Source organism: Rhincodon typus, chromosome 25 (assembly GCF_021869965.1).
Source record: "Rhincodon typus isolate 14 chromosome 25, sRhiTyp1.1, whole genome shotgun sequence".
NCBI classification, from domain to species: Eukaryota; Metazoa; Chordata; class Chondrichthyes; order Orectolobiformes; family Rhincodontidae; genus Rhincodon; species Rhincodon typus.
This window is the reverse complement of record NC_063356.1, coordinates 38,601,267-38,616,576: the sequence shown is the minus strand read 5'-3', so window position 1 is coordinate 38,616,576 and position 15,310 is coordinate 38,601,267. Positions and strand designations below refer to the sequence as shown.

General features: G+C 43.9%; 1 protein-coding gene across 1 annotated transcript in view; it reads right to left on the bottom strand.

The window, feature by feature from the left end:
• Window positions 1-4,238: 4,238 nt before the first annotated feature.
• Window positions 4,239-15,310, bottom strand: part of LOC109918782 (F-actin-monooxygenase MICAL3-like) — a 46,274-nt gene continuing 35,202 nt past the window's right edge. The window contains exons 17-19 of the mRNA XM_048611845.1: window positions 8,614-8,714; window positions 5,090-5,194; window positions 4,239-4,358 (exon numbers count right to left, since the gene is read on the bottom strand). Coding sequence (XP_048467802.1) covers window positions 4,239-4,358; window positions 5,090-5,194; window positions 8,614-8,714 — 326 coding nt within the window. The remainder of the gene's footprint in view (window positions 4,359-5,089; window positions 5,195-8,613; window positions 8,715-15,310) is intronic.

Below are 15,310 nucleotides of genomic sequence, written 5' to 3'. Positions count from 1 at the left end.
GGGTCACCCTAAGACAAGATCCTGAACTCAGCTCCTGTTAAATCACACAAACACGTTCCAACCAGGATGATCAAAGGGCAGTATCAGATATTTCACATAATGTGTTTAATGGCTGCCATGCCTGAAGTGAAAGACATTTGGAGCCGAAGTAGAGGTCACATGACTACAGCAAGCCAGCTAAGGCACTATTCATGGGTTATTTACAAATACTGGAGATTCCTAAAAATAGCTGTTGACTAGTTGGAGTGACAATAATATTTGTATTTCTCCAAACAGCCGTCCTGATTTTATAATAAATATTAATTTGAAAGCACAACCATTTGCAACTGCACATTATCCAATATTCATGATCAGCAACAAAATATACCATTCATTAACAAACTGTATTAATTCCAGTCAGTCCACTTCTACCAGCCTCTGCATATGATCTGCAACATAATCTTTAAATTGGGCAGGTCTTGTAATGGTACACATTGTCACTGACTTTTCATCGGGAACTTGGCCATTCCTGTGATGGTTATTCTGTCTCTGTTTGCCTACCAAGTGTTGTTGCTGATCCATTGCCCTCATTGAGGAACAATGGATCAATGGGACTGATGGTTGTACTGCATTCTGTGCAGTTGGTGACATATCTTCCTCATCTGCTTTCTACAGTGAAGGAGCAGCTGTCCTAGTTGTATTTATGTGTCAAATAGCTACAATATTTAGTCCATGTTCGCTGAGTAGGGACAAGGTGATAACTGCTGTACACAGGTGCCAAGTTGGCTCTTGTTGAGGGTATTAGATGTAATGTGAGTGACTCTCTAATACTCAAGTCTGGTTATGAGCTGGCAGCATTATCAAAGTGAAACTTGGCTTATTTTGGTTAGCTGAAGTGGTCATTGCTCATGTTTGGCCAGTACAGCACTCAGACCAGGTGCAATTCCTTAACAGTTAAATGGCTGTGTGTCAGCGTCTTTTTTTCTTAACTCCTTATGGAGGATGAGTCCAAGATGCCATCTCTGGGCTGTCACTTCATCTGTCTGCCCAATACTTTCTTATATACTAGGTATGTCCTAAAAAGCTTCCAGCCCATCCTTTCATCACTACTTCCCTGCAAGATTTGCAGACTTGCATCAAATTGCTTGATTTAAGCAAGACACTTGTCTTTCAGATTCTGTGTCTCTGGGTGAAGTCTTCCAGTTCAAGGTGGGTTGTTGCTTCTCATCGACTCGGAAAGATTTTCACACTCTGACTTAGCATTCTCAACTTTTCTCACAGAAGGTGCTGCTCCTCACAGCTTGCCAGCAATGTACATCCATTTCTCTTGTTAATATGTCATGTATTGATAATATCTCTGTAAACAAAGGATGTTACTTTGCAGATGCTTTTTGAGTGAATAGAAACAGTTCGAGGAACATGCTTTGAAGTGGCTTGTGGTGAGACTCTACTGTCACTTATCTCTCCCAAATAAGTATGATTGATACGCTCACAAACAATGACCATAACCAGGTATGCTTCCTCAGGTGGTGCATGGCATTTATGTTAATGTCATAGATAAAAATGCAACGGGTTGGTCTCGCTGTTTACGTTTTGCTCCAATTCTGTCTCACTGGAATCGCACTGTAGAGTGACATCATCACTGACATCCCTGGTGTTGTCATTACTTGTTACTTGATTCTAGTGAATCTCCTTCTATTCCTCAATACTTCTGTGGAGGTTCTCACCCTGATGATGAATAATGCAAAAACTTTGCTAAATTAATTCTCAAAACAAATGAATTGTTCCACTGTGTTCACTTCTGTTGGTTGCTGCGTCTCTGCTACAGCTCCCATCTTGTCAGGACCTGGGCAAAACCATTTTGCTGTCAGTACATGACCTAAGTACTCACCTTCAACATCTCCAATTACATCATCTCCTTGTTCAGCTTCAGGTTTCAATTTGGTGAGCTCTCTCTAGCTGTTGCACACAATAGTGACTGTGGCTTGTGCTGCTTTCTTCCATTATGTCTCCACATCCATAAATGAGTAGATAATTATCTGGATCTGTATTCATCCCATTAAACTGGGTTCTCAGCTTCATTTGTTCCCTTGGGAATGAGTATTGTTCCACCATCTAACCCGAACCGTACCTTTGCATGCATTTGCAAAGCTCATAAAGCTGCACAATTAGCATTGCTGACTATCTAATCATTGAATCCCTACAGTGTGGAAGCAGGCCATTCAGCCCATCGAATCCACACCAACTGTCTGAATGGCGTCCCACCTTAATCCACCCCATCCCTGTAACTCTGCATTGCCTATGGCTAATCCACTGAGTCTGCACACCCCTGGACACTGTGGGCAATTTAGCACGGCCAATCCACCTACGCTGCACATCGTTGGACTGCAGGAGGAAACTGGAGCACCCGGAGGAAACCCGTGCAGGCACGGGGAGAACGTGCAAACTCCACACAGCCTGAGGGTGCAATCGAACCCTGGAGTTGTGAGGCAGCAGTGCTAATCACTGAGCCACCGTGTGACCCTATACTTCACATTTACTTGATAACTGCCTTCTGCAGTTAACAGGGATGGCACGGTGGCTCAGTGGTTAGCAATGCTGCCCCACAGTCTCAGGGACTGGGTTCAATTCCAGTCTTGGGCAACTGTCTGTGTGGAGTTTGTACATTCTCCCCATGTCTGCATGGGTTTCCTCCCAAGTCCAAAGATGTATAAGTTAGGTGGATTGGCCATATTGCCCAGGGATGTGCAGGCTATCTGGATTAGCCATGGAAAGTGTGGGGTCACAAGGATAGGATAGGGGGTGGGATGCTCTTCAGAGGGTCACTGTGGACTTGATGGGCTGAATGGCCTGCTTCCACACTGTGGGAATTCTATGATCATTCTAACAGTCACGCCCTATTGATTGCCTTCAGGCCTGAGGGTGCCTACCTGTTGTATGCAACAGGGTGCTTCATTTGAATCATTGTTGGACATCTTTCCAGGTGCCATTTTTATTGGCTTGCTTTGCCTCTTTGTCGCTAAAACACTTACACGTGAAGTGATCATCTTCTTGCAGTTAGAACACTGCTTCCCCCATACTGGACATGCTTTCCCTCTGCAATATTATCCTCTTGCCTTCATCTAACTGCTGGCCCTCTGAGAACATCATTTTCTTTTCTTTCCAGTATGTTATTCCTATTCTGCCTAGAATGGCTTGCGATATAATGCAAAGCCATTAATACACTCAGGCTGGTTACTGACAAATTCAGCATTTCTACATGTGTCGACAGCCTCCTGACTCAGCAGACCTGCTTTCATGGTCAGATCTCTTAAACTTAGGACAATCCTATGTCTGATGAGATCATCTTTCTGTTACCCAAACTCTGAGGATTCTGTTAGAAGTGTCAGTGCCATCATTACCTGATCAACAGTTTGCCCTCTCCTTCAGTTGTGACGTTGAATACAAGTACTTTCATAAGTAGCATTAATATAAGGTTCAAAGTATATCTTCAAAATCTTTCCTGTCTGGCTTCTCTATTTTTCAGCGAAATCTAGGCTGCAATACAGCTCGAAGCACTCTTTCCCCTGTACTGACAAAAGGGTTACTATTCTTAATTGTGCAGTCTTATTAGTTAATCTTGAAGATATTTTAGAGTTTTGCCATTGATTGTGGTAAACATGCCATTTCTATCTCATTGGCTCCTTTCAGGTTCACAGCATCTGGGAGTGGAAAATTCATGACCGTTCTGACTCACCCAGCACTTAGAAAGTTTTAGTTCTTTCTTGCGTTTTTGTTTACAGTAACTGACAGTCTTCCAGCTCTGAAAATCCACTCAACCGCAGCCACACACTTCCGGTTTTATGTTTCAAATGATGTACTTAATGGCTACCACAAACTAAAGTGAAAGCAAGTTCTAGCAGACAGAGATAAAATTACTGTGGAGACCCAGGTAGTATACTACGTACAAATGCATTTCTCCAAACAGGAAGGGCTCTAAATAAACATCTTGCTTTTGCAAAAAGGATGCTTCACTTTTCTCTTTGAGACAGTCACCTTTCTGTGTTTTTTTGGCATATGTGTTCAAATCAACTGAGTGCTTTGAGGAAGTTTGATGGACTTAATCCTCTCTTTAAGATGGGACATATAGTTTCCACAGAAAGGCACGATTGGAAAAGAGACAGATTTCAGTGGGGTTGTTAAATCGTGAATGACCTTCACAACACCAGGAGAAATTCTTATCATATTCTTTTCCCAAACAGTTTTTTTATAAAGAGAAGCTACTTGACTGAATAATGGCTTTTACCTTTATTATTACGCATTTCCTGTTCAAGGTGAATTCCCCTCTGCTCCAAATCATGGAATGTCTGTTCAATCTCTTCCAACCGCCTCTGAATCATCTGTGGTACACAGAGAAAACGCTGGGAAAATGCAGGCTTGACAACAGGGAAACACAGGCCAGTGCTGGGAAAACACAGGCTGCAAACTGGGGAAATGTAAGCCTGGACCCAGGACAACGCATGCTCCAAACCAGGAAAACACAGGCTTGGCACCGGGAAAAGACAGGATCGGCATCAGGAAAACATAGGCTCGAAGCTGGGGAATTGCAGGCTGGAGACCAGGAAAAGTGAGGCCTAACTTGGTATGAGGTCACGTGCTCTCTGGCCTGGGTGTGTCACATCTCAGACCCGCCCTCATTCTGTCTCCATGTATTGGGGTAGCAGGGAAGTCACAGCACACTAAGCAGGCCAAATGTGTAATCCAAATGGTAGGCTGTGAGGAGAGTTTTAAAGGGGGTGAGGATGGGGGTCAGGGATTTATGAAGGGAATTGTAGAGCATAGGACCTCGAAGGAATCACATATCCTCCATGTGTCATGACACAGCAATGACCTCAGGTCAACGGGAGGTCGAATGTAAATGGTAAGGGGATTTTCAGAATCAAACACAGTGCGATCCAACTGCTCTGTGGTCCTGCTCCATCACTTCCAACATCAAATCTGAAGTCACCATGTTGCTGTGTCTGTTGGTAAGGTAGAGTTTCAGTTAAATGATTCAGCGATGAAGAGGGAATGTAGTTGGGCAGTCTGGAATAGTCTGGCAGTCGAGGACACAGCTAATATCCCACATTACCTGAGCTTTTGCAAACCTCGCCATTTCTTCCTGCCTCGCACGCCTTTCAAATGTTCTCAGTTTCCACGTTTGCCGCCTTGCTGCAAACTCCTCTGGAGTCAGCTCCTAGGAGACAGGGAACAATTCTCTTATGGTTAACCTCAATTTATACCCTTTAAATGTCGTTTCTGTACTGCAGGTCATCTAACTGAGGTGTACCAGGTAGAACCGGACAAAGAGCCTCACATCAATTGCTGCTCACTGCTGGTCAGTCAGCTGGTTAGACATTCTCCGAAAGCACTCGTAAAATCATAGAGCTGTACAGCACAGAAACAGCCCTTCGGTCCAACTCGTCCATGCCAACCAGATATCCTAAATTAATCTAGTCCCATTTGTCAGTATTTGACCCTCTAAACCCTTCCAATTGATATACACAATCCAGATGCCTTTTCAATGTTGTAATTGTACCAGCCTCCACCACTTCTTCTGGTAGCTCATTCCATACACGCACCACCCTCTGCATGAAAAAGTTGCCCCTTAGGTCCCTTTTAAATATTTTCCCACTCACCTTAAACCTATGCCCTCTAGCTTTGGACTTCCCTACCCTGGGTAAAAGACCTTGGCTATTCACTCTATCCATGCCCATCATGATTTTATGAACTCCTATAAGGTCACCCCTCAACCTCCGATGCTCCAGGGAAAATAGCTCCAGCCTATTCAGCCCCTCCCTGTAGCTCAAACCCTCCAATCCTGGCAACATCTTTGTAAATCTTTTCTACACCCTTTCAAGTTTGATATCTTTCCTATAGCAGGGAGATCAGAACTGAACACAGTATTCCAAAAGTGTCCTAACTGATGTCCTGTACAGACACAACATGACCTCCCAACTCCTATACTCAATCCACTGCCCAATAAAGCCAAACATACCAAACACCTCCTTCACCTCCCTGCCTACCTGCGACTCCACCTTCAAGGAACTATAAACCTGCAGCCCAAGATCTCTTTGTTTGGCAACACTCCCCAGGGCCCTACCACTAAGTGTATAAGTACTGCCCTGGTTTGCCTTCCAAAATGCAACACTTCACATTTATCTAAACTCCATCTGCCGCTCCTTGGCCATTGGCCCATCTGATCAAGGTCCCATTTTAGTCATAAATAACCTTCTTCACTGTCAAATACATTTTCAGTTTTGGTGCCATCAGCAAACTTACTACCCATTCCACCTATATTCACATCCAAATCATTTATATACCAGGTGCAAACTCGTGAAATCCATGTCTCCCTACTGTCTCACCCAGTGGTCACTCTGCATGGCTACGTCTGGACAATATCAGCAGGATAAGAGACCACATTATGGCCAAGTCCCCCCTGTATACCTCCCACAGGGATTGAGCAAGAGCTATCAGGAGGATGAAGCTCGGCTTGTGTTTTTCTTTCTTAATGCCAGACACCAATTTCCTTGTGTTCAGCTTAAAACTAAATCAGGAAGATGCTGATGTCAGTCAGAGTCAAACGAGACAGAAAAACAACTTTTTCCAACAGATATGTAAAGTGACCACAGGTCCAAGCAGACCATTGGGCTGCTCTCTCATTAGAGTGAGAGATGACTGGTGGTAGTTTAACCTGAGGGTTGAGAAGGAGAGTCCTTCATAGTAACCTTAGTGCCAGGATTGAACCCAGGCTGTTGGCATCGTGCTGCATTGCAAACCAGCCATCCAGCTAACGGAGCTAACTGACCCCTAACAGAGAGCAATATGTGATGAAATAAATATCAATTAAAATAATAACATGATGAATTTAAAACTGATTTATGAGTCTGCAGTCAGAATAGAAAAGAGCAGCGAGAATCAGCACAGTCTACTCTCTCCGAACAATTGTTGGCAACTTAGTGCCTATTGCCATTCAGTTTCAAACAGTTGAACACTGTGACCTTATATCCCTTAGCTGATGGAAACTGTGGTTTTGTGTAGAATCCTCAAGATGAACAACAGAGCGCATCTGCATCCTGTCAGTCTAGGCAGGATCAAAACTCAGGGCCGGCTGGGAGAGGAGGGAATGGGGGTGCTGGGAAAGCTTTCTGCATTAGTGCGACTGTCAAAACAGCCAGCAGTGTGTTTTACACCAATCCTCATTTTACTTCCACTGACCTCTGTCATAAAAGCCACGAATTATCACCAGCTTTTCACAGGCATAAGTCCAAAAATGAAATATTGTAATAAACTATATCATTAGGTCAGAAAAGCTCTTCACTGGGCTGAGGGGTGTGGAATACACTGCTTGGAAATGTGGTGGAAGCAGGTTCAACGGAGGCATTCAGAGGGCTTTGGGTGATTATGACTTAAACTTAGACTTCCCTACAAAGTGGAAACAGGCCCTTTGGCCCAACAAGTCCACACCAACTCTCAGAGCATCCCACGCAGACCCATCCCCCTATAACCCACGTAATCTGGAAATGGTGTACAGGGATATGGGGAAAAGGCAGGAGATTGGCACTAGGAGCAGATGGGCACAATGGGCTGAATGGCCACCTTCAGCACCGTAACAATCCCGTTGCTTCACAAGAGTGAAGGCCCGCAACTTTAACCTAACTTGCATAGGGCCAACTCTTCATTGATGTCACTGAAGTAACATTGGACAGCATACAAACACAGCATGGCACTGGATTCCAGCATTCTCTCATGTGCAAATTGCCTCCAATATTAGGCCCGAACATAGAGTTTTGATGAAAAATTGGGAAGGAAATGTCATCATCTCTCAGATGAGCATTCACTTGTGTTAATTCAACCCTAAGCCCAAGGTCAAGTTTGGAACTGGAAGAGAATACTTTTCAGTAGACAATAGGTTTGTAAACAGAATACAGCATTACACATATCTGTTCCCTACTAGCTATCTCCTATGCCCCTGAAGTCTCTCTTCATTATTTTATTTCTCTTTTCCGATGTGTTACAAGACACCTCCATGGTCAACGCATCCTGATGAATGACTTAAACTCAGACTTTCTGTCCCAACCTCTCTTAACTAGTGTTCGCAGAATCCCTACAATGTGGAAACAGGCCATTCAGCCCATCAAGTCACACTGATCCTCTGAAGAGCATCCCACCCAGACTAACCCCATCCCTATAATCCTGCATTTAGCATGGCCAATCCACCTAACCTGCACATCTTTAGACTATGGGAGGAAACCCATAGCAGTCACAGGGAAAATGTGCAAATACCACACAGACAGTTGTCAGAGGGTGGAATTGAACCTGGGATCCCAGCAATTTTGGGGCAGCTGTGCTAACCACTGAGTCACTATGAACTACCCTGTTCTAGGTTTTGTGTTTTTTTAAATCAACATCTTCAGAGCTGTTATGTTGCAGACATGTCATTACATTTCTCTGGAGCAGGTGGAACTTGAACCAGGGCCTCCTGGCTCAGAAGTAGGGACACTACCACTGTACCACAGAAGCCCCAAAACGTGCTCTAGATACTTTATGAAATAATGCTATTCACTTATGCATCTTAACAATATAATTAACATACCATTAACAAATTGTACTCACAGTTTTGATTGGCTCAGTGTTAGATTTCATCTCATCTTCGCTAAGAGACTCATCTTCATCGTCATCTGATTGTTCATCACCACTCAAATTACACTGTTTCACTGGATAACAGAATCACAGAATCACACAGTAAGATACCTGACTCTTGTGACAGATGAGGCACATTACAATTGAACCTCAGCGTAAGCCAGGTTGGATCAAGTTTTGAGGCACATATACTTAGTCACTGAGTACACTCAAGAAGACATCAGTAAGGGGTATTGGCACAAAAACAGAAATTGCTGGAGAAATTCATCAGGTCTGGTAGAGAGAAAGCAGAGTCAATATTTCAAATCCAGTGACCCTTCATCAGAACTGATTGTAGCTGGGAAAGGTGGCATATATACTGAAGATAGAGTTAGTGCATGGTGGGTGATGGAATAAATGGTAGGTGGATATGGAGCCCAGAGAGAGAGGGAGAGAGGAGGGGGGTGGACAGAGAAAGAGAGAGAGAAAGAACAGCAAATAGGCAGAGAAAGGGATGATAACGGTGAGCCTGGGAGAAAGAAAATTTGCTACTGGGGACCATCAGTGGCTGAGAACGGGTTGGCTGTGCTGAAAGCAGCCCATGTGATGACAGGACCTGGGGCGTGGGGGTGGGAAAAGGACATGGAAGAAGCTACTATAATTTAACTCGATATGGAGTCCTGAATGTTGCAGGGTCCTCAAGTGGAAAATTCTTCCAGCTTCTGCTAAGCTTTCCTGGAGCAGTACAGCCAGCCTGAGACAGAGATGTTGGCCAGAGAACATAGTCTGCAAAAACGACCCTAAGCTTCCGGTTGCCTGCCACTTCAACATTCTCTGTCTCGGGCCTACTGCAGTGTTCCAGCGAAGCTCAGCACAAGTTGAAAGAAAAGCATTTCATTTTCCGCTTGGAAACCCTGCAGCCTTCAGGACTCAATATCAAGTTGAATAACTTCAAGGCTGGAGCACCTTCTCCTATATCCTTTCCCCAACCCCACACCCCAGGCCCTGTCATCACACGGGCTGCTTTTAGCACAGCCAACCTGTTCTCGGCCACTGATGGTCCACATTAGCAGCTTTTCTTTCTCCCTGGCTCACCATTATCCATCCCTTTGTCTGCCCGACTGCTGTTCTCTCTCTCTCTGGGTACCATCTCCACCTGTCATTTATTCCTCCCCATCCTCTGTATATATACCAACCTTTTCCCAGCTATAATCCAAACTGAAGGAGGGTCGCTGGAACCTGAAACATTGATTCTACTTTCTGCTCACAGATGCTGCCAGACCTGCTAATTTTCTCCAGCAATTTCTGTTTTTGGTTCAGATTTCCAACATCTGCAGTTCTTTGTTCTGTGTGAAAGGATATTGGCACTGTGTGGAAAGGGGTGAAGTTCAATTACTAGCCATGATCTTGTTGGAACAAGCCAAACAGCCAACTCTAGTTCTTATACACCTTTCAAATAGAAGCGTTATACTAATTAGATATATGTTACTATGCCCACAGTGTTCATACCATTGAAGATCAACTAATATCATCATCTCCACGACCAACATCACTTGAGCTTCTATTTGGTGTTAGCTCCCTCTGATACAGTGACACAACAGACAGATATATTTAGACCACATTGACACAATGAGACACAGACTCTCAGACTAGTTGTAGAAGTATTATCAAGGTGAATGCTCAGATTTGACCAAATACTGTGTAGCAATGTGGTATTCATACAATGGCCTAGGATACATTTGTGGGCCTAAAAATAGTTGCTGAGTCATTGTGTTTGTGACTTCATCTCATTTTATTTCAGCCCATATTTTTCCTGGTTTCTCCTAATTATACACAGAATAATGGACAGGCCCTTGGGCTAGCTCTGCCATTTTATAAAGGTTATAGCTCATCTGGTTGTGGTCTCACTTCCACTTTCCAGTCTGCCCCTCTTCCACACCTCCCCATAAAGCCTTGTCTCCCTTGCATATGCAAAGATCCAGCCTGATATAATTGACCATACTGATGGAGGGGAGGCATGTGGCTAGAGATTTAGAAATGCTCTGCTCATTTATAAGCATTGGGAGTTTGGCAGTCTGAAGACATTGTTGACATAAAGACAGTCTGAAGTTGGCCACAGGTCACCGCCACAAATGAACAATCTTACCCAGAGAAACCAAAGTGACTGGGCAAGGGGAAATCTAACTTAAGCTTCTGCTTTAGGGAGTTTGTTGTCTCAGAATGAAGTGTATAGCAATTATTAGGAGGCTGTATCTATCCCCAGTGTGGCACCTCACCCAGGAGGGCCAACATTCAGCTGGGCAGAAGAACTGATGTTGAGCTCCTGCAGTGCATTTTTTTATTCACTCATGGGATGTAATCTGTGGTTGCCCGAGAGAAGGTGATGTTGAGCCTGTCTTCTTTAATTGCTGCAGTGCATTTGGTGTAGGCATGCCCACAATGCCTATTCTATATTACACTGTGCCTCTCTTTCTACATACGCTATTGCTGGCCATGCATGCAGGATGCAACAAAAGATAAGATCATGTGCCAGTTGCATTTCAGCCTTCCGAGTGGTCCGCTGCAGAATGAAAGCAGAGTAACGGCTGTCAGGATTCACTAGCCCTGGACACATGGTTGCACGCTGAGCAAGTGAAATTCCCCCTCAGTCATGGCAGAAGGCGGAATGGGCACATAGCACCTGCAATGCCATCTGGGTGTTGCCAATGGCTTCCTGCATCCTAGCGACATTTGCAATCCTGCTGAAGCCACATATTCGCTCAGTCTGCTTAATGTTGGCAAGAGACACCGGGATGGAGTTAGCCATCATTGAACTGAAGCATCAAGAACTCCCTAATATAGCAACGGATGACAAACTGTGAGATGTTGCTAGGACCTCTGATCTTCAGCCTGGAAGAAGCCAGTAAAAGGTGATAGCCCCAACCACTTTCAGAGACATTGGCAATGCAGTTACCCTGCTCTGAGTTCGCAGTAACAGCAGCAGATAGAAGGTGTCTTTACTCAAGTGCAGATGTCTCACACGGAAACCTTATTGAGGCTTCAGTCTGAAACTTTCTCCCAGGAACTCCTGGGCAGATATAAGCGCCTTTCTTCCTCTTCTAACAGCTCTGTGTTACCTCGGCCTATTCACCAAGTCATGCTTTGGTCTTAAGAAATAGATCTACTAACGCTCCCATCTCTGGGAGCAACAGTTTATGCAGAAGCCGTGATGTCAGCAAACACTCTTTTAGCACTCGCCACACCACTTCCTGCTAAAATTTGCAACTTCAACTAGCTACAGAAAGCATTAAAACATTTATAGACTTGAAGTTACAACCAGAAGTAATTCATCAGCCACTATAAATAGTTGCAAGCCCCCTTTAAATAGCCCTGTTCACAGAGCTGCTGAACTCAATCTGTTGTGTGGATTTAAGGATATTTGCTGGAGCCTTCAGCTCCAAGATTATACATCAACTGGTGCCAAACTCCAGCTACTCTGTTTACTTCCAGCAACCATTCGTTGCATGTACTGTCTAGTGTAATTCATATCAGACTGGGGTCAGGCAATGGCCTAGTGTTATTATTACTGTACTGCCAATCCCAAGATACAGATAATGTTCTAGATACCTGGGTTCAAATCCCACCATGGTGGAATTTGAATTCAATTTTAAAAAAACTTAAATCAGGAGTTTAATGCTGACCATTGTTGATTGTTGGAAAAATCCATCTGGTTCACTAATGTCCTTTAGGGAAGGAAGCTGCCATCCTTATCTGGTCTGGCCTACATGTGACTCCAGACCCACAGCAATGTGGTTGACCCTTAACTGCGTCCTGGGCAATAAATGCTGGCCTAGCCAGCAAGGCCCTCATGCCATGAATGAATAAAAAATGCTCAGTTCAAAACTTTAACTTCTGTTTGTCTCACCACAGATGCTGCCAGCCCTGATGAGTTTCTCCAACACCGCTGTTATTCCTTCAATTCAGCTACTTGAGTACTGTTGATTTTAATCACTCTGCCATTGCTCGCTGCACTAACTGTTGTTCATATGCTGGAATTCCCTCCCTATACCTCTCTGCCACACTGTCCTCCTTTAAGACAAACTCATCTTTTTCACTAAACTTCTGGTCATCTAACCTAATATCATCTCACCTGGGTCAGGTCATTTTCACAATTCTGTGAAAAACCTTCGGCCATTTCTTTATATTAAAGGCATTATCTAAAAACCTGTCGTTGTTGGAGTGTTATAATTTGTTTTCAATTCATTCATGGGACATGATCACATCCAGCATTTATTTCCCATCCCTAGTTATCCCAGAGGGCAGTTAAACATAAAACATAGAACAGTACAGCACAGTACAGGCCCTTCGGCCCACAATGTTGTGCCGACCTATTATCCTACTAAGATCAAACTACCCTGCATGCCCTACATTATACTTTCATCCATGTGCCTATCCAAGAGTCGCTTAAAAGTCTCTAAAGTATCTGACTCCACTATCTCTGCCGGCAGTGCATTCCACACGCCCACCACTCTGTGTAAAGAACCTACCTCTGACATCTCCCCTATACCTTCCTCCAATCACCTTAAAATTATGCCCCCTCGTAATAGTCATTTCCGCCCTGGGAAAATGTTTCTGGCTATCCACTCTATCTATGCCTCTCGTCATCTTGTACATTTCTATCACGTCACGTCTCATCCTTCTTCGCTCCAATGAAGAAAGCCCTAGCTCCCTCAACCTTTCCTCATAAGACCTGCCCTCCAGTCCAGGCAGCATCCTGGTAAATCTTCTCTGCACCCTTTCTAAAGCTTCCACATCCTTCCTATGAGGCGACCAGAAATGAACACAATATTCCAAGTGTGGTCTAACCAGGGTTTTATAGAGCTGCAGCATAACCTTGCAGCTCTTAAACTCAATCCCCTGCCAATGAAAGCCAACACACCATACGCCTTCTTTACAACTATCAACTTGGGTAGCAACTTTGAGGGATCTACGGACGTGGACCCCAAGATCCCTCTGTTCCTCTGCATGGCCAAGAATCCTGCCATTAACCCTGTATTCTGCTTTCAAATTTAACCTTCCAAAATGAATCACTTCACACTTTACTGGGTTGAATTCCATCTGCCACTTCTTTGCCCAGCTCTGCATCCTGTCAATGTTCCGTTGCAACCTACAACAGCCCTGCACACTATCCACAACGCCACCAACCTTCGTGTCATCGGCAAACTTACTAACCCACCCTTCCACTTCCTCATCCAAGTCAAATATAAAGATCATAAAGAGCAGTGGTCCCAGAACAGATCCCTGAAGAACACCACTGGTCACCGAGCTCCAGGCTGAATACTTTCCATCTACTACCACCCTCTGTCTTCTATTGGGCAGCCAGTTTTGTATCCAGACAGCCAAATTTCCCTGAATCCCATGCCTCCTTACTTTCTGAATGAGCCTACCATGGGGAACCTTATCAAATGCCTTGCTAAAATCGATATACACCATATCCACTGCTCTGCCTTCATCAATGCATTTTGTCACATCCTCATAGAATTCAAAAAGGCTTGTGAGGCATGACCTGCCCCTCACAAAGCCATGCTGACTATTTCTAATCAAACTGTGCTTTTCCAAATACTGTCTCTCAGAATCCTCTCCAATAATTGGCCCACCACAGAAGTAAGACTGACTGGTCTGTAATTCCCAAAGTTATCCCTATTCCCTTTCTAGAACAAGGGAATGACATTTTCCACCCTCCAATCATCTGGTACTACTCCAGTGAATAGTCAACCATATTGCTGTGGGTCTGGCGTGACATTAGTTAGACCAGGTAAGGATGACAAATTTCCTCCCTGTAGGGGATTAGTGAACCAGGTAGGATTTTATGATATTTGACAGCAGTTACACAATTGTCATTATTCTAGCTTTTTAATTTAGATTTTATTGAATTCAGATTTCAGCATTGACTATGGTAGGATTTGAACCAATATCCTCAGAACATTAGCCTGGGGGTTCTGGAAAACTAACCTACTGACATTACCACTACACCAGTCCCTTCCCCAATTTGTTAGAGTTTCTCTGGTTTAGGCTGGGAATAAATACACTACTGTTCCTGCTTTGGATCAATGTGCAATCACCTTTCAGGGGATCATGGTATGTTTGAACGTAACCAGGATCCATTGTGGTATCTATGGGATCAACGAGCCAGTATGTATGAACTGTCAAGGTTCGCACATGAACTTAAGCAGAAAATCCTCCGTACCTCTGCATTGTTATACCCTAACAGTTGTTCTCTTTCAAAGAGAAGATCAGAGAAAATGGGTGAAGAAAATCAAAAAGATTACTCATATAATCACATTTGAGCAAATAGGAATGGATCTTATGAATGAGAATTTCTGATGCAGAACTTTACACAACAGGAGAACTGAAAATCATCATTGCAAGGAAATCATAAGCGCCAATCTGCAAGAAGCTCTTTGGTTTCGGTTTCATAATCTGTGCTACTGCTCTCTGAGGGTCACCCTTCTGATACGCCTAGTTGTACATTACTGAGTGTTAAGCTATATGATATATGGACCAAAGACATTCGGGAAAAGAGGTGATACATATCATCTGTACGTGTTTCACCATAAGATATCAATTTGGTATCAATAAAAATTCTAACAAAAAGACAATGAAGTGAAGAATAGCTCTTGGATAGCTTTCTCATGGAGATGACCATGTCCTT